Source organism: Rhinolophus sinicus, chromosome 2, assembly GCF_057876585.1.
Source record: "Rhinolophus sinicus isolate RSI-liver-muscle chromosome 2, RSI-T2T, whole genome shotgun sequence".
Classification (NCBI taxonomy): domain Eukaryota; kingdom Metazoa; phylum Chordata; class Mammalia; order Chiroptera; family Rhinolophidae; genus Rhinolophus; species Rhinolophus sinicus.
In genome coordinates, this window is record NC_142502.1 from 45,301,947 (window position 1) to 45,329,858 (window position 27,912).

The following is a 27,912-nucleotide window of genomic DNA, read 5'->3' on the forward strand; positions in this document are numbered from 1 at the left end:
ACGTATGACTCAGTGGTTAATGATTATCTGCATTTTTGAAACATATCCAGAAACGACCCAGACAAGTTCAACTCTGAGAAAAGCAAAGGCCGTGAATGAAAGATTGCTTGTCAGCTACCACAGTAGTCAGAGTTGCCTCTCCAGCCTACCAACTGATCCATTTTACTATTCATTATCATCCATGACACAAGGAAATATTGTGTAGATGTTAAAAATGGGAGATTTCTTCCTAGAAAATTAATGATGCTACATACATATAAACAGTTCCTTTTTATTAGTAGTAAATACATAGAGACAGTTGCAAAAGATAAAGAAAAAGGGCACTTAAATATTGTACTTATTTAGATTCCCCCCCATAATGGAAACATTATTAGAGAACCACAGACATGAGATAAGGGAAAACATGAGGTCATCTTGCCCATTCTCTTCAAGAGCTACACTGTTCTCTGTGTCGCCCCTCTATATCCCCAGTCCAGAGTCTGATTAAATATCCTCATTTTAATAAGATACTCCTCCTGTTTCCGCTCTGGAGAGTAACTCAACAGATGAGCAGGGGGCATAAGTTAGTGGAATCATAATCTTCAAAAGATTACTTCTTTAGTCAGTGTCATTCTGTTGGCCGCATAGAAAATAAGACTTCTACCCAAGTCTACATCAGACATCAGTGATCCAGGTTTATCAAGCTTAATACAAATTGTGTCTTAAATAGCATTACACAATTATACAACTTAACAGAGTGTACTTGTAGGGTCTTGAGTTTTAGTGGTTGTTTCTTGCATTGTCAGTACTCTTAATTCCATAGAAGACTATATGATATTTACAAATCTCCTTATACCTTCTTTTGTTTATCTACCTTGGAATCAATGCTTAAATTTTGTTTTGCATGATAACATCCAGGATTTTCTTTACTTTAATGGAATATAAATACAATTACTATTAATTGAGTACTTTTTGTGGAACAGGTATTACTGAGGTACTAACCATATAATATTTTATGCAATCTTTGTCATTGTACCAGATATATAGGTCTATTTACACATAAGAAAACTGAAGCACAGAGAGGTTAAGTACTTTGTCTGAAATCTCACAGCTTCTGAGAGGCAGAGTCTTGATTCAACACATAGTTCATGTCTGATACTGCAGCTCATGTTGTTTAAATAGACACAGGATGTGAGGTTTTCTCCTCGAGTTTGTGTCAGAAAAAATGTATTTGCTTGGATTTAAAACAGAGCCCATCTGCCATAGCTGGAGGGCTGCAGCTAAGAAAAAAACAAAACAAAAAAATAAAAATGAAACACTCAGGAGCCTGAGGACCTGGTGTGTCCAGGGAACAGGCTAAATTGGGTTGAGAAGTCTTGTTACACGTAGAGAAATAGCCTAAGTGCTTTGCACAGTGACAGAGAATAAATTGGGTCTTTCTTAAGCCAGGGGGATTTTAGAGAGGAAGGCTCCTTATGGAAAATTCCAGATTTTCAAATAGGGTGTGGGGGAAGGGTTCCATATTTGGTCTCTGATGTCCATTCTGTAGGCTGTTAAGAGGAGAGGATAGGTCAGCAAGGGTAGTCTCACATTGAAACATGAATAATGCAAGCCTAAAGCATGAAAAAAGTGTGACCCCATCTAAAGAAAACAAACCCAAATCCAAACCTAAACCTCAAACCCAAACCGCAAACGGGTTGCGGAAAAGAATTTTACTAACAATTGAAAATGGAACAGCCAACATTGGAACTTAAGGCTGTGAGCGTTCAGCCTGATTAATTAAGGTCAAGGTGGTGATGAAAATACCAGCTGGGGAGCATTTTGCAGAAAGATAAATTTGTCCCACTGTATCTCTGCAAGACAGCAGGGAGGGGTATGTGTGGAGCCAAATTAATTTGATTTACATCATGCCATGGTAACTTCTGTTCTCTCTCCCTGCTGTCAGATGTCTTAGCTAGTTTTTCCCCTCTCCTGCTTCACCCCCACACATTTCATAACAAGGAGAGAAGCACGGATTGGCTTCAGGCAGAATTTAGAAATGGAATAACTCTAATTTGATCATTCTGCATTGAGCAAGCGCTTTTCTCTCCTCCCGCAACCCCTCCGTTCTTGAGGGAGAGAAGTTGTAAATGTGAGCATAACCGCGATGTATTTTTATATGGTGCTTAGTGGCACAAACTGCTTGACAATCAGAACTCGTTTCCTGTAGCGAAATCTGGCAGTTCACCTAGCCTCCTCCTGTGTTTTTTCAACAATACTAAGACTAGAAAATGAAGTTACGGCCCAAGATCCCTCCCGTTAGGAATGTGCTTTTTCTGGCCATGTACCTTTCAGCTGCGCCAGGCTCTGGAGGCCGGGGTGAAGGGAGCCTCCTCAGGGACCCCCGAGGTGAGGCTGGGGTCGGGTTCTTGGCCGGCCAAGCCGCATGCACTCCCTGGCCCCCGCCTGGCCCGCCGCCCCTCGCCCCTTCCAGCGGCCGGGCGCTCTCGGCTAGGCAGGATAAGGTTACGCCGAGGTTTCCTTGGACCGGAGGAAGGGAGGCGGGTCCGAGCCCGCGCCCCGGCCCGCGGGGGAGTTCCCATAGTTGGCAGCTCGAGAACGCGGGGCCACATCCTTGCTGCCGGCCGGGCGCCGCGCGCGGGCGGCTGAACGCAGGCCCCCGGGTCGGCCCCGGCCATGGCGAGGGAGAGGCCGCCCGGAAGGGGCTGCAGCACCCTGAGCCGGTGTCTGCTTGGCGCTGCGCTGCTGCTCGGCCTGCGGCTCTGCGCGGAGCTGCGGCGCGCTGGGCCTCCGCCCCCAGCCCGCAGCGCCCCGCCGGGCCCGGCCCCCGGGCCTCCCGCACCGCACCTGCCGCCCGCGCCCGGCCCGCAGCGCGGCGCCAGCAGGAGGCAGGTGACCTACGTGCGCAGCGGGCGCCGAGCTCCGCCCGGGGGAGGCGGGAGCGGGACGCCGGAGCCGGGCTGCTGTGCCCCGCGCGGGCGTCCCCGCCAGAAGGTCAGTTGCAAAGGGTGCAGCCTTGGGACGTGGATCGTATCTCCCATCCTTGCCGCGCTGCGGGGCCCTCCGCTCCCCGTTTAGCCAGCTGCCCCACTAGAACCTTCCAAAAAGTCTTAATTCTGCGCTCTCTTAGGCGACTCCACTGGTGGCATCCTTCAATGCCCAGACGTAATGAAGTGGGACTGAGCAGAGTTCATTCAGTATTCAACCACTACTTGCTCAGGGTCCACTGTGTGCCAAGCTCCTGTTCTCACCGGGATTACATTTTAGTGAGGCGAGCGTATGGGTGATGGGCATGGAAAGAAAAAGAAAGAAGTTGTGGTTTTATTTATAGTCTGTGCTTTTCTCAGTTTTTCTCCTCGAGGCCTGGACAAAGCTGGGTGGGTATCCACTGTGGGTGGCTTTGCCACCACCCTCATCGCGGTGATGAAGGTCCACTTCCCAGCCGGATTTCCTTTGAGTTCCACCGCAGAGGCAGGGTACCTGGCGCCACTTAATGGGGAGTTAATTGAAACCTGGAAGACTGAAGTAATAACCTGGGTTTGTCTTACAACACTTGACAGTATTGCTCTTCCTACCTCGTTAATTTCTTGGCTCACATCTCACTAAGTAGTCCAGTTTTATCCTCTCATTGTGAAGCCTCTGGCCCTCCAACCATCCTTTCGGAGCTCAGTAATTTACTTGGTACTTGGGAGTGAAAAGATTAAGAACTACAGGTATGAACTTGCCTGGTCCTTACACACCAACCCCAAACACATCCTCTGGGGCAACTTCTTTGTCGCCTGGCTTTTCCTCTTTTTTTTTTTTTAACATCCCTCCCCCCCTTCCCCACCACCCCTCCTCTTGGGGAGAGAGAAGTATGCTTCCTTTGACTCTGCTGCATTCTTTAGCTTCCTAGTGGTAACGTACTTTTCCATATTCCTCTCTCTCCCCCAATTATTTCTTCTACTGCTTTCCTTTCCCCACCTCCTCTTCACACCACTGCTGTCCCCGTCTAGGCCATCAGTGTTGTCTACCTCGATAAACTCAAATACTTTTTTCTATCTCCAGAACCTCACTTCCTATGTAAAGTCTTAATTTGCTCTCATCCAGAAGAACGCAGCCACTTCCTTCTCCGTGCTCCTAATGCACATTCCACGGTACATTGCTATACATCCAACACACTTTGCCAAGGGCTTACCAGGTCCCAGATGCTGCATCAAGTGCTGGGGGCACAAAATGAGTTCAGAGTCTAATGGGGGAGGCCCTCAGCACAGGCCTCCAGTCATGTGACCAGTGCGATCATTATGGTCTTGAACGCTGCCCCGGGAGTCAAGAAGGGCTAACGTGAGGGGATATTTGACCTAAGACTTGATATTTCTTAAGAGTTCAGATTTTCTTGTCCCCTTGGATGTCCTCAAATGTCCCATCCTTGATACCCTCAGCCCCATCCTGCACTTTTCCTTTCACCGCTGCTCTCAGCAGCCATTGTTTTTGTTGTCACCTGTCCAAAAATCACTTAGTCGCCATGTCAGACAACAGTGTCTGTCACTAGAGCCTGTCCTGCATATGGAAAAGTTTGGGATGCACAGACTCAGAGGGTCACTGGAGGGCAAGTTCACATCGACCACCTTTGGGAGGTTGCAGTGAATCAGGCTGGAGATGGCGGTAGCTCAGAGCCAGCAGTGGGAGTGGAGTTGTGAGAAGTGGATTCTGAATATATTCTGAAGGTAGATGAGGGCAAGAGTACTTTGTTGTTGTTGTTTTTCAGTTTTTTTGTTTTGGGGGGAATGGATGGAAATCAGAAATTTGGTTTTAAACATGTAGGGTTCAAGATATCCTTTAGACATCCAGGCGAACTTGTCAAAAACAGGCAGTTGGACGTCTGAGCCTGGAATTGCAGGAAATGTCCGGGCTGACGGTGGCGAGGTGGGAGTCATCAGTGTACAGTGGCAATAAAGCCACGAGCTACTAGGGAGTGAGGGTGCCCAGTAGAGAAGAGAGGTCTGGGTCTGAGCCCGGGGGCTCAGTTTTATTAAAATTAAATTAGAAAAAACAAAAGGAGATATTTGCATAGAGTCTGGTGTGCTGTAGCTTTAATTTTCACTAATCTGTCCCAAGTCTTTAGCCTCAGCCATTCCCTGATGTAATTTGCTTTAAACTGTTTCCATTGCTTTGGCTTATGCTGATTTTTTCACCTGCAAGGCTCCATCCTCCTTTGATTCATGCTCTTTCCATCCTTGAACATTCAGGTCAAAGATGTTGCCTGGAAACCTTCCCATATCAATCCTACTTCCATGCTGATCTTCCCCCAATTTGTGATGACAACAGAAATGCATTTGGGACTGTGAGTGGCTTGACACATATTGTGACCTGGTAATCCATTTCAAATTGAACGTTTTGTCTCCAGGGTTGTTCTCAATGGAAAGGATTGTGTTTTCCAAAGTGACCCCTAGTCAATGCTTATTCCTGAGACATCAGTATGTAAAAAATAGAAGAATCTAACTATTTCAACCTATTATGTGTAACTAAATGTCTTTGGTTAAAAAAATATAAGAAAGAAGTAAGTGAGTTTACTGCTATTTTTAAAAATATTGTTTAAGTTTTAGCTTCGTAAGGAAAAGTTTCCCCCAGATTTCCTTCTCCCTAGCTATTTAGTTATTTATTTACTTATTTTCAGGATGTACATTCTAACTTGACAAAATTCCTAGATAGTGGGAATCTTGAATTTTTTTCAGTTAAATCAAAATGTTCCTCAAAACTGGAAAGACCAGTTATCTGATCTGTTCTCCCACTTCTGGGAACTGAGCTCAATATCCCTTATCTCCCTGGGGAGGACAAATCTTGTTCCTTTTTAGCCTCCTATCAAGATGTGCTGAAATATAAACTGGATGAACCATTAAATAATTGATATAATTAAAAATTGGAAGTTATGTGTTAAACTCCTTGGATCTTATTTTATTTAACTTTTGTTTGTTGAGAATAATGATAGACAATGTTATTTAGGTTCTTCGTTACCTTGCTATAGGTACCTACCAGATTGGTGTAGGAGCAAAAGTTCCATTCTATTTTGAGGATGGCTTTTTGGATGGATGAAAACCTGCATGAAATAATTGGGTTGCTGTGTGTTTCCTGTCAACATACTTCCTTTGCAGGTGTTAGAGGCACAAAAATTCAGCAATTATATTGCTACTTTAATCATAGCCTATGCTTCTCTTAAAGAAAATAATCTGTTATAAAAAGAGAAGTGAAATTTAGTCCCCATAATTCTTTCCTCTTTCCTCATCCCTTCTTTCACCATATGAGAGCTAGCTCTAAATATCAAATCTTCTTTCACAGTAGGGGTTCTAATCTTAGAGCATTCTGAAATGAGGGCAAATGATACATGATGGACAAATACTACCCCCTTGTATGAAGACTGGCCTGGAACCCATACATATTTGTGTATTACAGAGGCTGTAGGCATTCTGTCAGAGCGCTCAGTCTTCTAATTTTGCATACTGCAGGTGCATCAACATATCACTGTAATTCTTTTCTTCCCTTTCTCTTCTCCCTGTTTTCTGTGTGTGTTACTTTGTTTTTCTATTTCTTAAACAGACATTTACTATGATTATATGGGTCGAGTTCTTTTGGGGGGCATTTACAGTGGACGAAGGTACAGTCTCCATGATTCATTCTCCTTTATGCAGTCTTGGGTAGATGTTTCTCTTACAGGTTGGCAATTCACCTAAAAGACAGCAGCAAAATAGTATATGACTCATTTGCACAGGAGAGGCACTCATGCAGGAGCCCAGCTTCCTGAGGAAATTTCTTCTCTCTTATCGGAGATATTTTCCTTGACATTTAATATGTTGGATAGAAAAGTGACTTCTGAGTCACAGAGCCACAGAACCCAGCAACGTGCTGGCTTGGTTTGTTAGTCACAGATCCTTTGGAACAGTGTGTTAGAAAGAAAAAATAAAAGCTGTTTCCTCTTCTCCTGTAAAACCATATGGCAAAATTTGGTCTTTCTTCATCACTTTTCATCTTCCTCTTAGTTTTCTAATTCTGTGCTTATCATCAGGAAGAAAGAGGAAAAATGGCATAGTACGCCCCTTGATACGCATCTATCCAACTGCCTTAAAAGTCCTCATTCTTTGCAAAATACTTGAAGGGAGGTTTGAATTGCTTACAAATAGAGCCCAGCAGTAGTTTATAGTACTTAGGGTTTTGCCATGTACGTGCACTTCTGTCCTTCAGGGGACAACATTAATCAATCCTCTGACACTGTCCTCAGGAGGCAAAGCATTTTCATTTTAAACAAAGTCGTGGAGGGTAATTGAATGCTCTCCAGCAATGTGTGGGTGTGAAATAGCAGTTGCTTAGTTTCACAGAGCAAGGCAGGTTTTGATTAAAACTTTGATGTGCCTTAGATGGGGAACAAGCCTCTGCACTCCTTCCAAAGCCTGCAGTTCCTCAGAGAGCCTTCAGTGGGCCGAGGAACAGCTAATGGAGGCTCCATTGTTTTTCAACAATTGGTGGTGAAGCTTTTAGGTTTTTGAGTGCAATTTGTCCAGTCCATTTTCTCCAAGGAAAAGAAAACCTTATCAGTTTTCTTGAATTGGATTTCCTTTTCAGTCTGTGAAGAGAATCAGAGCCGTGTAGTTAGACTGGAGACTGTCAAGGGTGGTAGGCAGTTGAGTTTTTCCATCTGTGCAATGATACCTTTGGAGTCCTTGTACTTATAAGGAGTTTGGCTCTTAATTCTGTGATTCATAAAAAGTAACAGGAGCCTACTTCATTCAGGAGGCACACACTAAGGCAGGAATCTACCAGCTTTGATAAGCTTTGTTAGCCTAAAAATAAAATCCAAAGTGAGAGGCAACAAGTGTTTACTTGAGATAAAATAAATAGCTATTTGGGAAACAGATTCAGGCAGAAACGCAAACAGTGTTCTGATTATGGGGTGAAGGCAAGGGGTTTTTATGAGAAAAGGAAAGGAAATAATTATAGAAGAAAGGAATTGCTATTGGTATTAGCAAGTTAAGTTACTCTTTAGCTGGTTACTGATTCTAAAGAGTGTCCATAATTATCAGTTCCTGTTAGCTTTACAAACAGTTGTTTGTGAGACAATGTAGGCTCGACCCAGTCGAAAGGTTATTTTGCCCAAGTCAAACATTCCAGAGTTTCAAGGAGCAAGACGTGCAAGGCCTTTCCTCTGGGATGGCGGCTCCAACTCCATTTTAAATGGTTCCATTCATATCAATTTTCTCAGCTTTTTAAAAAGAAGCCCTTGAGTTCTTTAGATACCTCACATTGGTCTCATAAACAGCCTAAGGAATTTTCTGCTAAAAGAGGATGGGAAAATTTGCTGTCCAAGAAACATTTTTGTCTTGCTCAAATGATAGAAACAAAATTGAGTTTTTATGATCCTTACAGTCGAGGGCCATATGTAATTTAAACTACTAGCAAGCTGGGTTGTTAGTTGATGGCACAGGAGGTAAACTTGGCCTATGAAGAATTTTGTTTGAGCCACACAGTGTTTTAAGTATTTGAACATAAATATCTTCAGCAGGGGCGTATGGTGTCCAGGGGAGCTCAGCTCAGCCCCCTCTCCATTTACATTACGTGTTTGATCTCTGAAGGCATTTGAAGTTGGAACCCCTGAACCAGATGTCAAAATTAGCAATTGTTTTTCCTAAAAAGTGACAAGCAAGGTTAATGCTGCTATGCTCAGTGGCAGCATGACACATAAATACCATATGCATAGAAGCAGAGGGTCCTTTTAAATCATTCCTTGTAAAGAAAGATGAGTTATCTTGGACCTGAGCACCTAGAAAGGGAGTGTAGTTTTTTGTTTTGTTTTTAATAACCCTGGAGCCTAGCCTCTATGCCTCTGTGTGCGTGTGTGTATTGATTGGTTAACTATTTCTCTACCCAGATGTATTCTTATAGATAATCTGCATGGCATTACCAAATGCCCTGGCCGGAAGCCACACACAGCACAACCTGTTCACAATGCCAAGTAGCATTTGGCAATAAGTTGGCGCCTTGTGCATACTTCTGATGTTTTTATTCAGTTGGGTATATGCACACAGGTTTTATGTATATTTTCTTTCTTTCTGTCTTTCTTTCTTTCTTTCTTTCTTTCTTTCTTTCTTTCTTTCTTTCTTTCTTTCTTTCTTTCTTTCTTTCTTTCTTTCTTATTTGCTTAGGAGAAGTTAATTGTGAGTACTTTTTGTAGAGAAAGTAAATATAATCAGTATGCCGCCCATGAGCCCAACTAGAGTTCTCAAACCAAAGTTAGAATCTTACGTGTTTTGATGTTTTCCCCTGTCAATGCAGAGAGTTATTTTGCCCAAAAAGATCTGAAAAATTCTTCAGAGCATCTGAATATTTACAGCCCTGTTTACAGTTGGCTGGTTTGGGATTCTTTAACCTATGGTTACTTCTGTATCAGAACTCACTGGGTTGCAAATGAAAGAACCCAACTGAAACTAGTGAAAACGGATTTTCTGGAAGGGTCCTCGGGTAGAACTGAAGGAAGAGCTATAGCAATGAGGACGGCCCTGGGAACTTGGTTGTGGATAGACATGAGCCTGGACGACCTTCGTTATCTGGAGTGCCCATTACCACAGGTGGAGTGGGGATTTATCACACTTTTCGATCACACCTTTGCATTTCCTTCTATGTTTGAGGAATTTTCCACCTTCCTAAGAAAAGCCAAAAACTAATTTTCCAACTTTTTTCTTGCACCTAAAGTTCATTCAATGGAACGTAGGCCTCACTATTCAGAAAAACCTATATGAGCGTTCAGGTTGTACCTTAGAAATTCAAGTGCCACGCGGATGGTGTGCCTCAGCGCAGTGGCCGAGGTCCTAAGAAGAGGCACTGAGTTGTCCCGGTGGTGACATGAGCTTGGTGTCTGTGCCCAGCGGTCAGGGAGTGCTGTCTACACTGGCGCACTGGGTTCTATAAACAAATCAATCTTTAATCCATTTATTTTTCTGCTTAAGTAGCCAGAGTGGTGTCTGTTGTTCACAACAAAGAACTTGGACAGATCAATAAGTTAGAACTGACAGTTTGGAAGGTTACCACTGTAACTTTCCCTCCTCAGTTTTGCTTGGTCTATTTAATTCAGATTTTGGAACATGCTGATTGGGAACCGGGTGAACTATGGGCCGAGGGCCCTTTCCCGGACAAGATAATAACATTTAGCACCAGATACTAAATTACACAAATCTGCTAACTTATCACTAGCGACACCAAGTCCCTTTTCATGGCACCATTTGTCTGGGGTATAGGACAGGAGGAGCCAGTTTATGTTGTGATCACAAACAACCCTCAAATCTCAGGACTCATCCTCACAAAGGTTTATTTCTTGCTCATGCTATGTATCCATTGCTCATTGTTGGGGGTGGGGTGCTGCTCTGTGCTGTCGTCCTCCTCTCTCTGGACTCCAGGCTGGTAGTGCAGCCACCATCTGGAATATGCTTGTCACCTTGGCAGGGGCGAGGGCTCTGAGGGATGCTGCATGGCATTACCAAATGCTCTGGCTGGAAGCCACACACAACACTCCTGTTCACAATCCAATGGTGAGAGCTGTTGCTGGGCCTTACCCCATGCAGAACAGAGGTCCTCCATGTGCTCAGAAGTCTGAGAGCTGGGAGTGCTTGGTGAGCAGTACTTACGGACACTGCAGTATCCTTTCATCATCCAGACCTAAATGGCCATCATCTAGGTCATGTTTCATGCCTGCCATTCTGAATGCCTCGCTGAATGTGCATATTCGACAGTATTAAATAAAGCGTAGGAAGCTCTTTGCAGAGGCCTAGATCTAAAATGAAGCAGACATATGACTTGAGCAGAACGGTGAAATAAAACAAGACTCGATTTATATCTTATAAACAGTGCTGTGGCATGACCTGGAGCTTGTTAAATGCAATGATTCTCTCTCGTTGACATTGTTTATGTTAGATTCTTTGCACAGAGCAGTGATGGGATGATGGTGTTTTTTCTTCTCCAGGAGAAAAGTTATTTGAATAAATAAAGCCATGACTGTAAATGAGTTGAAAGCCTCTGGTGAGATGAATCAAACTCCATGTTTAAGTCCATTTTCACGGTGACCATTTACTCATTTTCAGCTGGAGCAAGTTGAAAGACTTCCAGATGTATTTTCTGAATGTGGCCACAAATCAGAGACAACGTTTGTGTTGTGTAGTGTTTGCTATTGTGTACAATATGACAGCAAGTATGTTTAGCTTATTTTTCATCTACTTTGAGTGAAGCACAACAAATCACTTAAAAAGTCTAATTAGTAAAATCCGTGCTCATTGAGTACAGAGTGATTTGATCATATGCAGAAGGAGGCCTCTTCATTCAGTAGTTTTGGGGGTAGAATATGAGAGAAGCCAGGGAAAGTACCATATGAGATCCTTGGAGACCTGTTTACATGGATTTGCAAATGTCATGAAAATACATCATTTTGATGCAGCGTCAGTTATAAAATGGGCTCATATTTTTACACTTGAGGTCAGAAGTTTAAATTCTGCTTCCCTACTTACGGGGTGTGGACAAGTGAGTGGCATACCCTCTCGGAACTTTAGTTTCCTCCTTTATAAAAAAGTAGTGGCACTTAGCTCACAGGGCTGTTGGGAAGATTAAATGAGAGCATGTAGGTGAAAATATCTGGCCCGTGAGAATAATTTAGTAAATGGGGATCATCTTTGTTCAACCCTGCGTTGCTGGCTGGTACACAGGCTCCTGGGCATCAAAACGTATGGACGTGTGTCTGTGGGGTATAAAGCCCAATATTTATTGGAATTTTTAATATTTCTCTTATTATCTTGAAATTTCTAATATGCTCCACTAGCAGAGGAACTGGAATATATATTTCTAAAAATCTTAAATGAAAGATAGCAGTAACTAGTAAATTTTTGTTAGCGTTTTTATTATGCACTTACTCCCCATGTAACTCATTTGTTATAAAATGGTTGAGGCTTACCTGTTCACATTGGTTTGTGATTTTTTTCCCCTCAAAACTAATTACAAATAGCTTTTACAGCATGCTATTAAATAATTTTGGTCTGTGTCAGGGTTAAGTGTATAAATGTGTTTCTAAGTTTTTGAAATATATCTTTCACTCAAAAGAATATTTACAAATCTCCTATTAACAGTCTACGATTCTGTTACTTCTTTAGTTTAGAGGAGGCCAGTGGAGTAATTGTGGGCTAAGGAGCTAGTTGTGAAACTTTTTCTGGTCCTGTCTTCCCCATTTTAGTCAATTCAGTAGATATTATTATACTTGGTACTTTATATGCATTTTAAAGATAAGCTCAATTTAAGCAACACAATACACAAAATGTAAGTACTGACCCCGCACATGGAATTATGGGGAATATAGAGCTTTCAAGAAGACTGAATGTTAAGAATGAGGTGGGAGGGGGACACTGTGCTAGGGGAGCTGCATATATTCTTTTATTTAATTCTCCCAACAAATCTGTGAGGTAGGAAATTATCTTCATTTTGCAGACAAGGAAGTCAGGGCTCAGAGACATTAATGCATTTGGGCAAGACATAGCTATAAGGAATGGAATGAAGGTTTAAACTCAAAATCCATGATTTTTTCTTTTATAATTTAAGTTTATTGGGGTGACAATTATTAGTAAAGTTACATAGATTTCAGGTGTACAATTCTGTATTACATCATCTATAAATCCCACTGTGTGTTCACCACCCAGAGTCAGTTCTCCTTCCATCACCATATATTTGATCCTCCTTTACCCTCATCTCCCAACCCCTACCGCTTACCCTCTGGTAATCACTAAACTAGTGTCTGTGTCTATGAGTTTCTGTTTCTCATTTGTTTGTCTTGTTCGATTTTTTTCAATTTGCCCACCAAGACTGGTAGCTAACAACCAATTCTAACAATTATTTGCCAGCTAAAAGTTAAAATCTTCTTGTAAACTAAAGACACCACAAAATTAAAGTACAAGTCATAGGCTGGGAGAGGATATTTTTTTTTTTAATTAATTTATTTATTTTTTTATTTTATTAAATTTATTGGGGTGACAATTGTTAGTAAAATTACATAGATTTCAGGTGTACAATTCTGTATTACATCATCTATAAATCCCATTGTGTGTTCATCACCCAGAGTCAGTTCTCCTTCCATCACCGTATATTCGATCCCCCTTACCCTCATCTCCCACCCCCCACCCCCCACCCCCCTTACCCTCTGGCAACCACTAAACTATTGTCTGTGTCTATGGGTTTCTGTTTCTCATTTGTTTGTCTTGTTCTTTTGTTGTTTTTGGTTTATATACCACATATCAGTGAAATCACATGGTTCTCTGCTTTTTCTGTCTGACTTGTTTCGCTCAGCATTACTCTCTCAAGATCCATCCATGTTGTCACAAATGTTCCTATATCATCTTTTCTTACTCCCGAATAGTATTCCGTTGTGTATATATACCACAACTTCTTTATCCATTCATCTATCGAAGGACATTTTGGTTGTTTCCATGTCTTGGCCACCGTAAACAAAGCTGCAATGAACATTGGAGCACACGTGTCTTTATCTCTAAATGTTTTCAGATTTTTTGGGTAGATACCCAGGAGAGGGATTGCTGGGTCATATGGCAATTCTATTCGTAATTCTTTGAGGAACCTCCACACTGCCTTCCATAACGGCTGCACCAGTCTGCATGGGAGAGGATATTTACAATGCATATCACCAATAAAGGATTAATATCCAAAAATTTAAAAGAACACCAACAAAACAGTAAGAAGAAGACAACCGAACAGAAAATCAAACAGGGAATTAACCAGGAATTAACAGAAGAGGAAACCTGAAGTACTGTCTTTTCCCTTCCTCCCTCCCTCCCTTCCTTCCTTCCTTCCTTCCTTTCTGTTTTTTCTATCTTCTATCTATCCATCATCTATCTATCCATCATCTATCTGTCTGTCTATCTATCTATCTATCTATCTATCTATCTATCTATCTATCTATCTATCTATCTATCTATTGCATCTGTCTACTGAAAGAAAGAGCATGAGTTCACAGATGATAAATCCTACAAATAAGCAGAGGAAGCAAATCAAAGCACAGCGGGATTCTATTTCACCCCCCACCCCATCATATTAGAAAAAATACAAAATGTCTGCTAAAACAATGATTAATAAGAATGTTGAGAAGAAAGAACTCCTTACTAAACTACTTCATCCAAAGTAGCTCCCTCTCTAGTTGCTCTATTATCTTCTCTTGTTTTCTCTATGGCATTCCCATTCTGACTTTTTTTATTTCTTTAATTCTTGTTTGCAGTCTCATCCTCTATGAAAGTAGGGAGCTCATCTGTCCTGCTCACCACTATACCCCCAGTGGCTATCACAGGACCGGCATATAGTAGGTGCTTATTAAATATTGGCTGAAAGAATGGTTATTTCAATCAATGCGATACTAGACCGATGTGTTTGAGGTACAGCTGAATCTTTTGAGAGCTATTCCAAAGTCCTCTCCAGGTCTCTAATTTCGGAATCAGGATATTATTACACTACAGACTGTTGGAACAGAGTAGCCAATGTTGTCTTTGCTTCAGACAACAGGGCTACACCACAGAGATCTCAAGCCACATCTGGCCTGTACCTGTTTTTGTGTGGCCCATGATCTGAGAATGGTTTTTACAGATGAACATTTGCAGTTGATTTGATATTAGGAATCACTAACTTTGAACCCCAAGGAAGCAAAATGCTATTAAAAAATTCCATTCTCTTCATTACTAGGTCTATATTACAAAAAATTGTGTGCAATTATTAATGTATTTTGAATTTCATCACTAAACTTGTCTTCTCTCTTATAAAAATACCTACTTAAAATCTTTGATTTTGCCTCTTGGTTTACAAAGTCAAAAATGTTTATTGTGTGGCTTTTGCAGAAAGAGCTAACCCCTGCTCTGGCGTGGCCTCAGGGTCCCCTAACTGTGACTGTTACAGTGGGGTGACCCCTGCCTTGCAGTGGACCAATCAAGTCCATGAGATTCTCATGCTAGAGTTTTCCATCTGCAGCCTGAGAAAGAATGGTCCTAGACTTCCAATGGGGACATGGAGAAAATGTTTTGGTACTTTTTAACCATTCATGGGAATGTCATTATAAAGCTTTCAAGGTCTTTGTGATGAGCCCATTGCCACATAGGGAACATTAACATGGTTTACATGTTGGTGTTTGTTTACTACTGCTGGTTACTCACCGTCTCTAACACAAATGTAGGGTTGTTGGACAGATTATATATGACAGTCAGATGACCCCATCTTTTCCAGCTTCTGGGGTCTCTTTCCTTTAATACTTAAATTAAAATGGCTTGAGCCATGTGCTTTGAAAGATCTAGTACCTTTCTACCCCCTCAATATTCTGATAATTTGGAAGGCTGGTGTTTCTGGTCAGTCTCTGAGTTCCTGCTCCTAGTTCAGCCTCTTAACCTCTGGCCACTGCTTTCTCCTCCCTACTCTGCACGCCCCACTTCTTTCATTCCCCAGCGTGATGCCAACACAGACCTTCCTGAAGATTTCAAGGTAACAGAGGGCAATAGTAACACAGTTCAAAACAGAAATCAACTGAAAATGGATTATTGGAAGTGTTCTTGGCCATTGAGGATTTCTTCTGGCGGTGTTTTTTCCTTACACTCTCGCCCCGTTGAGCTTGCCTTCCCTTATCAACATGCCTATCCCTTTTTTCCACGTTCAAGCCTTCAAACCTCCACAGCCCACGCTACTCTCTTGAGCTTCCAGCAAATAAATTCCACATAACGTGTCATTTTCTTACTCAGGCAATTTAGCATCCTCTGTTTTCTTCTCTCCTTCCAGGCCTGGCTTAGAGATGAATTATCTCACTCTGGTAGGAAGGTGCAATTAGCTGCAATCAGTGTTTGTTTTCAAAAATCACGTTTCCCCCATCTCTTGGTCGTTAGACCATTCACATACTGTGCCCAGCACAGGATGTAAGAAGCACTCATTACATGTCGATTGTTCTTATTACTAGGAAGCTTGTGCCAGCTTAGGTTCGTGCTAGTCCCCTCATCCCAGCTATGGCTATTGCTGTGTTATGGTACAGGGCAAAGAGATGATTAGTGGCATTTTGGGAGCACCAAAATATTGCTTCATGCGGAACCTTTTTTTTCCTTCATACATGTCTCCTCCTTTGACTTTTGGGGTTCCTGGTGAACTGTATTTCCTTCTGTTTGCCACAGAAGTGAATTCCCACAGAAGGTGCTAACATGAACATTAGGTTCAAGAGTGCCCAGAAATGACCCAGCAATTGTACTTGTAGGTATATACTTAAGAGAATTGAACATATATGTTCACATAAAACTTGTACACAAGTAGTTATAGCAACATTATTCATAATAGCTAGAAATTAGAAGCAACCTCAATGTCTATCAACTGATGAATGGATACACAAAGTATGGTATAACCATATGATGAAATATTATTCAGCCATAAAAAGGAATGAAGTCCTGTACATGCTATAACATGGGTGAACCTTGAAGTTATGCTACATGAAAGAAAACTCGTAAAGCCCACATATTGCATCACTTTCTTTTAATGAAATATTCAGAATAGGTGAATCTATAGAGATAGGAAGCAGATTCGTGGTTGCCAAGGGCTGATGGGAGGGCGGGGATGCGGAATGACTGCTAAAGGGAATGATTTTTTTTTTTTTTTTTGAGATGATGAAAATATTCTGGAAACAGACATCTGTGATAGTTGCACAATCTGTGTATGTATTAAAAGCCACTCAGTGGTTTGAAATGGTAAATTTTATGGTATGTGAATTATATCTTGCTTAAAAACATTCTCAGACGTCCATGGAATGAATGGAAGTTGTGAAAATACATGCTTCGCTCTGTTCAGATAGAGACAAATTAACGGTGAGAGAGCCCTGGGCCCCCAGCCTGAGGGTGCTCACTGATGGGCGTGGGCGTGTTGGGCAGAAATGCGGAGGCCACGTGTTTGCTTCTCCCTGAAGCACCTGGCTTGGCCCCTCAGGAATGGTTCACCTGGTGAACTGCATGGTGCTCCCTCTCCCACAGCTTCTCCCCTGGCAGATGCATTGCAGAGTCTGACAGAGGCAGCCATGCATTAGGAACCCAGGAGCCTGGCGTTTGCCAGGTAAGTGAGAACCTTAGGCTGCCATCACGTGAGCTTCCTGGCCTCCTAGTGCATCAGCTTTTTGCAAAATGCACGGGCCCAGAACAGCAGGGGTGTGTCCAAAGAAGTGGCCAAGCACTTGTCATCCGATTGCACCTTTTATATAAGTGAGTTCTTCTGCTTAGGACTTCAGCTGCCTTGGTGTTTCTTTCTTGCCTTCATTCTCACTCACATGACCTTGTCTCCTCATTTGTAAGGACGTGTCCAGGGAGCATCCTGCATATTTTGGAGGGCATTTGTATTAAAACAAACAGTAGTTATACCAATAATTTGCTTTTATACAACTCTTTCCCGCTTACAAAGGCTTGCTCTGTTGTTATCCCAAGTGGGTCTCATAATAGCCTTATGAGTGAGACTGGTGTTTTTTCCATTCCACCCAAAGGGAATCTGTGAAATAACTGGTTCAAAGTAAATAGAGGTTATAACCCGGGTCACCTGAGGTCAGATTTAGTGTTGTTTCTACTCTAGACTCTGGCTGCCTCCATTCTGAAATCTGGATCTCAGCAAAATGTGTTGATTACTCCAAATTTTAGGTTTGATATGAATGCATCTTAGACATTTTCCAAGTCAACTAATATATTTTAAACCTTCATTTTAGCTATTTTGTAAGGTTGGAATTTCAAACATGACTTACACTGCTTAAGCACAAATTTGAACTGATTGTATAATTATGATAGGGAATGTTCTCTTGAATAGTGAATATTCATTTTGTACAGGAATAGTAAAAAAAAAAGGCTTATTTAACTAATGTGCACTTAGAGGACATTAACCTTGATCAGGAGCAGACAGCTACATCAGTTTTGAAACTGAAGTGCTTGAATTTATTTGGGTACCCTGGATACAGAGACTTGTTTTGGAAAATCGGATTGCCTGAGCCTTACCCCTGGACAAGGCGTGTTGGTATTTATGAAACCAAACCACCAGCACAGATTGGAGCCTGTTTAACACATACAACATTGTATCCTTCGTTATGATGGTGATGTGTTGAGACAAAGAACAGAAAAAAGAAAGTATCTATGCAAAATTTGTTGTTTTAAAAATATAGGCAAGCCAGCATGATGGTATTTAAAATAAAGGCATCTACATTTGGTCAAGTCGTTAACTTAATAGGAAAACCAGATCAAAAGTGCTCTTAAGGGTTTTTCTTTTTTCTTTTTTCTTTTTTTTTTTAAATATTTTAATAACAAAACCATACAGGAATGGGAGAACTGGGGTAAGAGAAATTGGAAATTTAATTTTCAGTGTCTTTTATTCAAGGAGTTCTTCATTATAGTTATTTGGGAACCAAAATTGTTCAATTTAAAAATAGAAGTGAAGAAATAGGAACAGATTGGAGTTTAGGAGGAAAAAAAATTAGAGTGAGAAAGAGAGAAATACAACAGGAAGGCTCTGTACAGGGATTGCTTATGTCCAGCTTCTTCTCAAATTTCCTCTCAGCTGTGTCGACAACCAGGGCAATGAAAACTTGAATTGATTTCAGAACAGTGATTCTTCACACTTTTCATGTCACAAAAATGTGATGAAAACAATTTAATGGAAACCAAGGACAAGCGTTCCAGAATCCTGAACATGTTTGCATATGCATTCATTTGCAGTTGATTTCAGGAAGTTCATGGACCTCATGAAGCCCAAAATTCTTAATCCAAGAGTGGATCAGAATCACTCAGAGGAACTTGCAGAGTGCCGGTGCCTCAGCCTCCCCTATCTCAGGCATCCTGTGAAGGACCACTCCCTCTCCCAGGGAGGCATGAGTGCGGGGCTAAGACATACCAGTTATGATTGGGATGGTCCATTCCTACATTTGGGGTAGATGCTTCCAACACCAGTGTTCACCTTTCAGGGAGGGCTGCCCCAGTATCATGGGCTTTTCTCTTCTAGAATCACCTTACTGTTAGGCTGGCGGGGCTGAGCCCTCAGGCGGTGGAAACCAAAGTCCTGGCAATGGCCTGTAGAGTCGGGGCCACCCCTGGCCTGGCCCGGTGCTGAGATGTGCAGTTCTGCTGATGGCTGTTTCTGCTCTCCTTGGGCTCCTTACGCTACACCTTCAAGAAGAGCCGTGTTTTGTTTTCAGAATAGAAGCCAATGGTTCCTTCCTGCTGTTGATTTTTATGTTATTTCATTTGTAAAGACGTTCTTTTTCTATGCTATAAAAATGCTGAATGCTAAAAAAAAAAAATAATAATAATAATAAAATAACTTTAAAGGTGGAAAGATTCATAGGTTCTTGAGAAAATAAACATAAAGGAAGTTATGGGTCATCTCTTCCAGCCTTCCCCTTTGGCCACGGTCCTGCTTTATGTTTATATTTCTCCAGCGATGCACTGTCATTAGTCTATCATATAAGCTGATTAATAACGTTGCACTGTCTCTATCTATAAACTTGTGGAATCTCTATAACCACATAATTAGCAAGTTGAGTAGAAGCATCATATTCAAAGTCACCGATTTACAGTAATTGGTCAGTTATATAAAGGTGGTTAAAGTAGTGAGTCACAAAAAGTATACACACAGTCTTTTTTAACTTAAAATATATACCTGTACATTCATTTCCGAATCTTTTGTTGTGAGTATGGCCCCTGGCTGGAGTTCTGGTCTTTCTAGCAAAAACCCGTCTGAACTGCGTCACCCACCATTTCCAGATTTCGTTCCTTCAAAGTGGAGCAAGAATGTGACACTTGTGAAGCAACACGAGTGCAGAACACCTCTAGATTTTAGCGACTTTGTTATTCTCTTTTACAGTTACTTCATGGATACCTAACACAACAGTATTTAAAAACAGCACCTAGCTTTTAACTGACATGGCTTTTATAGAAAAGAGAACCTGTTTGCTTTCTGTGCACAGATTTCATTGGTTTACCCAAGTTTTAATTAAATTACATAATGTCTATAACTTGTACAACTGATATAAACTGGTTTGGGAACAAACCAAATGACTCCTGGTGAAATACTACTAGTCTTGTAGCAGCAGGAGTGCGCAGGTATAGAAAATGCTGAGGGTCAGTTAATCTGACAATTCGGTTTTATAGAGACAGGTTAAGAGTACTTCTACTGTAATAGATATTGAAGAAAATAAAAATCGTGTACCATGTTTGAAAGTACGTTGGAGTTACTTAATTTTATTCGTAAAGTAAATTTCTACAAGGAGGACTGCATCACTTACCTTTAAGAGAATCTGCGCTGTGTTGTACGGAGTGGATGACTAGAACTAGATCAGAGCAGTTATGGCCAGAAGGTCTGTGACTCCAAGACAAGTTGTGGGAGCAACTTCCCTTGGCAAACATAGTTTTCACCTTTACTTGAACAATTAATTTTTCTGCATTTAATAAATAAAATTTATGGTAACAAATATTTATAGTTTCAAAGTTATATGTTAGCAGTCTTTGGAATTATGAAAACAAACTCTCAGTATTACTATGGAAAAGGTCTGTGCTCTTCTTAACAAATGGATTTGAGTAAAGCCTAACTTTACGATTTCAAGGTGTAGAAGTTGAACAAATTTAGCTTCAATTTTATAACTAGTGTGTAAATATTTATTAACTTTTTAATGTATCAAATGTTAATTTTTAATGAAATGTGTGAAAGTCTCAATAGTGCTTTCTTACAATTTCTCTTAGGGGTCCTACTAAACTGCTTGTCATCTCTGGTTTTACATTAAGTTGAACAAAGCTGGGTCAAAGACATTTAGGATGTATAATCATTTATTTCTACCTAAGTAAAGAGTACTTATATTTAGCTAGATTAGGGTATTACCGTAAAACTCAGCTAGTGAATTTCTCTCCTTTCTTTCAGGGTAGTAACAAAATTGTCCTCATTCCCAAGAATTATATCATGGTCTTTCCTTCTTGGCATTTAAATCAATGTAAAAATGTCTCTTGGAGTCATTTCTGTGGGGGACTTTAAAAGAATTAAAGCATATGGTGTCCTCACAAGGCTGACAGTCTGGTTAAAGAACCATGATTGACACATTTGAAACAGATTTTACTGAACATTTGATTAAGTATAAAATGAGAAATACAAGCAATAATTGCTGAAGCACTTGCTTTGCATAGTTTATTTTGTGCACAGTAGAGGCTTGAGTGATGAGGAAATTTGGGAGACGTACATGGGACTAAAACTGGACTCTTTAACTGACTAGTAAATAAGGGAGAAAATTCTGTATAGGAGGAAAAAGTCCTGGCCAGGTATGTTACGGGCAGGACGCACTTAGGAAGCAGACCTGAGAGTAGGATTTGTTTTGTAATCAGATGTCCTTATGGTCTTTATCTGAGCACTTCCTAACTTCTTTTGTCTTGGCAATGAGTTGTCTTTGGTTATACCTCTTTTCTTTTCCTCTCTGAGAATCTCCATAAGACCAATGATTTGTTCTAGCCTGCCATTCAATCTCTGATGGTGTGGCATGGCGAAGGTTCTGTGGGGATGTGTTCATAATAATGAGAACCATCTTTTCCTCAGTGCCTTTTAGGTGCTTGTATCAGTCAGGAAAAACTAGGTGGCAGTTACAAACATCCTCAAAGTTTCAGTGGATTAAAATAACAGACTTTATTTCTTGCTTATGCTACATGTCCAGTCTGGGTGGGTGTGGGTGAGAGGCAAGCTCTCAGCTTCTTGCTGTCATGGGACTCAGGCTGACTCCGCCTCACCTGAGATATACCATTATCATTTATCAGACAGGCCTGAATCCTTTCTCTTGACACATTTTAATCCTCCTTCTTTGACTCACTGAGGAGTCATCATCCATGACATTTTCAGAGCCACTCGTGAACTTTTCAGTGTATTCCACCTCTTATATATAAAAACTTTCATAAACGTGTTTGTTACCTGTTACATGGATGCGTGTGTCAATGCAAGACAGCAGTTGTGGTTTTTACCTGGGAATCCCTTTCGAAGTTGCTCTTGGGCATGTAGTGTCTATATTCACAGGAACACTAAGTATGGGGAGGATAAAACTCTGAGCTCTGGGGTGGAGGCGGCCTGAGGTCACAGAGCAAGTGTGGGACCAGCAGCCTACAGCTCAGGGTCTGAGTCACGTCTCTGCCTCCTCCTACCTGTGTGACTTTGGTATGTCATTTCAGCTCTCTGAGCTTCATTTTCTTTCATTATAAAGGAGTCCGTCTAGATTATCCTTGAAGTCTCTTTGAATACAGTGATTCTCTACAACTACCAAACAAGTAACATTTAAAGCTAGAAGTAGTTTGTCTTTTGGATTCTATAACCTGTTTGTTTTTTAAGTTGTTCCACATGGAAGGAAGTTTGTTTTTCTTTAGGGCAAGGAATGTTAGTCCTGCTTTCTCATACAGTTAAGAAATACGGGCAAAATTTTCATCCGCTTAGATCTGCTGTGTTTATTTTCACAATGTATCCCCTTTACTCTTGTTATTTCATGTCGAATATGGGGAAAGGGGACAGGCCACTTGGCCAGCTTCACTTCTAACCTTGGAGACTCTCACTCTCATTGACCAAAACACTCTTGAGTCAAAAGAGTTACACGGCAACAAACCCAATAATAATTGTCCTTCAAAAAGGTCTGCTTCCTTCAACAATTCTTCATGTTCCTGAAAGGGACCACTTAGTGATAAAGACTGTAGATCTTTCCTTCCATTTAGGTTTGAGGCTTTAAGTGCTTTTGGTTTCAGCCTTGTCCAGCCAGCTCTCTCTGCCTTGTTTCACGCTGCTGGCAGCTTCCCCCAGATGAAAAAGAAACACTTACTGGCTGCTTCTCCTTGTCAGGTACTATAACTTACAGTACATTCAGACAGAAGAGTGTTCTATAAATACAGAATTAGGCGAGGAATGTGCCAGAACCAGTCTTATCTCTAATTGTCAGTAGGATTCAGTCAAACTACCAAATACTCTCACAATCAAAGGGCCCGAGAGTAGCAATATGGATGGTCTGAAACATGAACAATATGAAAATGACAAAAGTTAGTTAATAATGAATGAACGCAAACTTAAAACTAAAACACACACATACACACGTGCGTGCATGCATACATTCTTGTGTGCAAGCGTTTCTGGAACTGAAGTATTTCCCCATAAAACTGCTCCGCAGCACTGAGCTTTACCATGGACACACGTTCTGCTCCACGGAAGCTCTTAGAGACTCTAAGGCTGAGAGCCCCATGCAGGGCCTCTGCGTGGATGTGACTGGATCACAGTGAGGGAACCCCTGGGGAGACTTGTGCTGTGGAGACTAATGTGGACTGAGAGCCACCAGAGAGGCCTCGGGTACCTCTTAGGGATAGCCCTGAGGCCCAGGTGAACTTGTCAGGAGGATGTGGATTGCTGTGCAGATATTGGGGAAGCAACCCTCTTTCCTCTCTTCGCCACCCTTTCCCATCTCCATTCCTCTCCCTCCTTCCTGGTGGTTTTTCTGTTCTCCCTGCCCTCTGCTAACTCCAAGACTCCTGTGGCTTTGGCTGCTCTCAGGATCCAAGGATCCTTGAAATGGGTTTCTAGGAGTGCTGCAGACCTTCCATCCTGAGAGGCTAATGTTTTGGGAACTGGGAAATGTTTGAGGGGCTCTTAACTGGCTGGAGTTTTCTGACTGAAGTAAGTGAAGTAAGTCCATGAACTCATAGCAGACAGATGCTGGTTGGGATGATATTAGGATCCTGAGTTGCAGGTAATCTGGGTACTTTATATGAGTCAGGTGTCCAGGTGTGTGGAGGGTGTGTGTGTGTGTGTGTGTGTGTGTGTGTGAGAGAGAGAGAGAGAGAGAGAGAGAGAGAGAGAGAGAGACCTTAAAAATGTGATGAATGCTGTTTCTAAATTCCTACTTGCTGTCTTAGGCAAACATTCTTACATAATCCTACTTTCGTAAGATGAATGAAACTCCTCCCTCCTTGTCCTGGGTGATGTGTTACCCCAGTGAGATCCCTGATTTGACATTTGAGCCCGTACTATGTACACAGACACTGTATCGTTTCCACATCATGAAAACAAGTGCAAACCTCTGCATTTCACTGGCTCTACTCCAGGAATTGGGATTCTCTTTCTACTGTCTATGATAAAAACCTAAAATACACCATGTTTTATTCTCTTGCACTATTTTGACACACAGAGAAAATAACATGCTGAATTTAAAGATATCAGTTTAAAACAAAACCCAGCTCAAATTTGTTTTGGGCATTTCTTTCCAACTTAACCGGGATAACGTAGAGATAAATCTAGAGCTGAGATAAATCTAGAGCTGAGCGTTTATCCCTCCTTGTCCTTTGTGTTTTTTTCTTTTTTATTCTTTCCCAAAAGTTATCAGGGACTGCTTGACTTATAGTGCATTTTTTCTTGTCAGAGTTGGTTTGATTTCTGGTCCCTTGCCTTCCAGCCTACACTCTAATGATGAAGAGGCGGCAGATTGATGGGGAAAGGAGTCAAAATGCTGCTCTGGATTTGGGTTTCGGTATGCATGCGCTGTCTGCTGCCAGCGACATTTACCAGATGGACTTGGGGATGTGGGACTGGCTCTTACCAGGGAGGGAACTTCGGCGTAAGGGGCCCCCTATGTGATGGGAGGCTCTGTCCTCTCCTGCCTATTCATTTTGACCCTGGTTCCCTGTCAGGTCTGTCTCAAGATTAATAGAGACTCAGCTTTTTTGTTGTTGTTGCCTTCAGTTTTCAGCAGTTGGACTGTGATATGGACAGGTGATTTCTTTGAATTTTTGTTTGGGGTTTGCTGAGTTTCTTGAAACTTCAGGTTTATGTCTATTGTCAAATTTGGGAATCTTTCAGCCATTATTTCTTTACATTTTTTTTTTTTTTTCTGCACTGAATTCTTTCCCTTCCTCCTCTGGGATTCCAATGCTGAATGTTAATTAGACTTCTTGATGTTGTTCCTCAGGTCCCTGAGGCCCTTTTCATTTTTTCTAATAATTTTTTTCTCTCTCTCTGTTGTTCAGATTGGAAACTTTCTATGGATCTCTCATCAAGTTCACTGACTTCTTATGTCATATCCATGTTCTGCTATTGAGTCCATCCACTGAGATTTTTATTTTGGTTATTGTATTTTTTTCAGTTCTAAAATTTTCATTTGGCCTTTTGTACCTCCTATGTCTTTGCTGAGGCTTTCTCTCTTTCCCTTGGTTTCAAGAGTATATGCCCTTACTTCTTGGAGTACTTTTCAAATTAGTTGCTTTTAAGTTCTTGTCAAATAATTCCAACATCTCTGTCATACCTGCATTGGCATTTGTTGATTGTATTCTCCTTACACTAATTGGAATTTTCCTGATTCTTCATATGCCAAGTAGTTTTGGATTATATCCTGGACATTTTGAATATTATGAGATTCTGAGTGGTGTTTAAATACTATAGATAATGTTGATGTATTTGTTTTAACAGGAAATTGACCTGGTTGGGTTCAGGCCTCACGTTCTAGCCAGCTTCTGTGGATTGTGATTTCAATATCCGTTATGTTTTAAAAGATTTTGCAGTGTTTTTCAAATTTGTCCCACATCCAAGCCACCCAGTGGTTGGTCTGGGACAGGGCAGAGGTCTGTCTGTCAGCTTGGTTCTCAAAGTCTTTGATAACAAGGATCAGATCAATGGGGCGAGCCCAGGGCTTCATAAACCACTTTATGGGGTTGTTTTCCTTCTCCACGACTTCCCAGTATTATCTAGTTCCCTGCATTTGGCCAGAAGGATTGGGCTTTAGTTTCCCCATGCTTTGCTGCATACTCCCCATGACTGTGCCCAAGTCCAAGGCCAACCTTCAGGAGAAGACAGCAAATACTCAGGGGGTTCACCCTGCCCTCTTGGGGCCATAGCCTCAGATTGGAGAGGAAGCTTCCCTTTCCTCAGAGTTTTAGGTGCCTGTGACCCCTGCTGCAGCTTCCATGACCTCAGTGGGAGTTGGAATGCAAGAATTGAGAAAAGGAAAAAGAAAGGGAGGGGGAATGGGGCAGTTTTCCCCCTCTCTCAGCATTAGGGGACCACCTCCCTCCTCAAATCTACAAGAGGGCTTCTCCTGGAGCTTTCAGTCAGTGCCAGTGCCTACTCAGTGTGAGTCTGCCTTGCGTGGGGGGGCAGGAGGGGCAATACCAGAAAAAAAAACAACCAATGGTGACCTCATTGCACTTCATTGGTATTTGAATTCTAGTCATTTCCCTCAATCTACCTGCTAGTATTTACTTTTCAGATTCCTCAAATAACTGCTCTATGCATTCCCTCCGTCTAGGTTTTATTGCTGTATTCAGTGGAAGACACGGGGTGGTGGTGATGGTGGTGGTGGTGGGGATGTGCTTACCCGTCTTACCCAGAACTGAAACTGAGATTCTTTTAAATAAAATTGATGCATGGGGTACCTGAATGTTAGTCATCACCAAAGTGTGTACTGGTCCCTGGTCTTTTGGAAGCAGGCTGACCCTGAGGAAAAGGCCAACTACATGAGAATGACGAAGGGAAGGCGTGTGAGCGCCCATGCCAGAGACTCTCAGCGCCCCAATCACACTCTAGGGAAGGCCTAAAAACCACGATGATCTAAGAGCATTCCGGAAAGGTAGTGGTTAATGATCACAAACTCTCAGCGGTAGCCAGATTCATGTTCTGTTCAGGCACCATTTTGTACCTCCTCTTGTCCCAACAACTTGCACAATCCCCGTATTTTTCTAAAAAGGAATAAACAATTCCCTTCAATCACTGTTTCCAGCCCACTAACAGATGCTCTTAATTAGCACAAAATTGCTAAATAAATATATTTTGCTTGTGTGGGGTTTGTTTCTCCCAGAAAGCTTAGCCTTACCCAACATCAACACATCAACACATACTCAGTGTATTGTTTAGTCTGAGTCAAAAACTCACAACCTTTTTCCAGGGGGCACAACCATAATGCAGAATCGATTATTGGCCATTTCTCCCAACAGAAATTGTTGGTTCTCACACCTTTCGGGACCTTACTAGCTGTGGGAATGTGCATTTGGGACTATTGAAACTTCATAAAAATATCCCAAACACTCTACCAATTATCCATCACAGTAAAGAAACTGCTCATTTAAATCATGTATCACACAATTCCATCCCTAAAGAACTGTAGCATTGAAACGCAGAGGAATGGACGATTAGAAGCCTCCTTTTAGCTTATTTAATATTTGTTTTATATGCCAAAAAATGTAAAAAAATACTTATACAAAATTTGCTTGTACAACTGATGGCGGTACTGTTTTTAGTTTGACAATTTTTGTGTGGGTTTCACAAGGTCATTCGAGGGTGTGGGAGAAACTGCTTGTGAAGAGGGAAGTTGTTACTCCAAATTTCAAGACAAAGCAAGCTCTCACACAAGGCAGTATCGATGGCTGGCTCTTTTCTAGGTCATGGGTGGGTCTGCTCTTCTCTATAATTTTTTTTTTTAATGCAACCAGTTTTGTTTGGGGTTTATGGTCTTGAATTAATAAATTTCTATTATGTACATAAGTATAGGCTGATAGGCAAAAGAGTATTTTAAGAGAGTGCTTTATTTTTTGCATTATATTTTAATAGTAAAATCTTGGAATTCAGTGTCTTTGGCTTGAAAGGACCATTTTCTGTTTTTCAAGAAACACATTTAATGGTGAAATCATAAATTATAAAAATATCCGAAAGCCTCGTGGCTGTGCTTGTTGCATTGCTTTTGAGCCAAATCCATTATCTTTGTACACTGGCTTGTACGGTATCAGTGATCACTTTTCACCTAGATGTCTGTAAAATGACCCTTGAACAACATGAATTTGTTATGTAGAGACTCTTGCTGTTCTTAATTTTTGGAAACTTTTTCTATGTAATCAAAACATTTGCTCCTCATTAGAAGAA

General features: G+C 41.5%; 1 protein-coding gene across 8 annotated transcripts in view; it reads left to right on the forward strand.

Annotated features, from left to right (window-relative positions):
• Positions 1 to 1,485: 1,485 nt before the first annotated feature.
• The window catches only part of METTL24 (methyltransferase like 24), an 84,342-nt gene continuing 57,915 nt past the window's right edge, over positions 1,486 to 27,912 (forward strand). For 2 of the 8 annotated variants that reach the window (XM_088795514.1, XM_088795516.1), the window contains exons 1-2: positions 2,951 to 2,973; positions 14,258 to 14,338. Coding sequence is in view for 3 of the 8 variants with exons in the window: in XM_074333430.2 (XP_074189531.1) it covers positions 2,656 to 2,973 (318 nt within the window). In the remaining 5 variants the exon portion in view is untranslated. Of the gene's footprint in view, positions 2,368 to 2,473; positions 2,974 to 5,306; positions 5,332 to 14,257; positions 14,339 to 27,912 lie in introns of those variants that run through there. The other 6 variants (XM_074333430.2, XM_019735077.3, XM_088795518.1 and 3 more) reach the window with 5 other exon arrangements.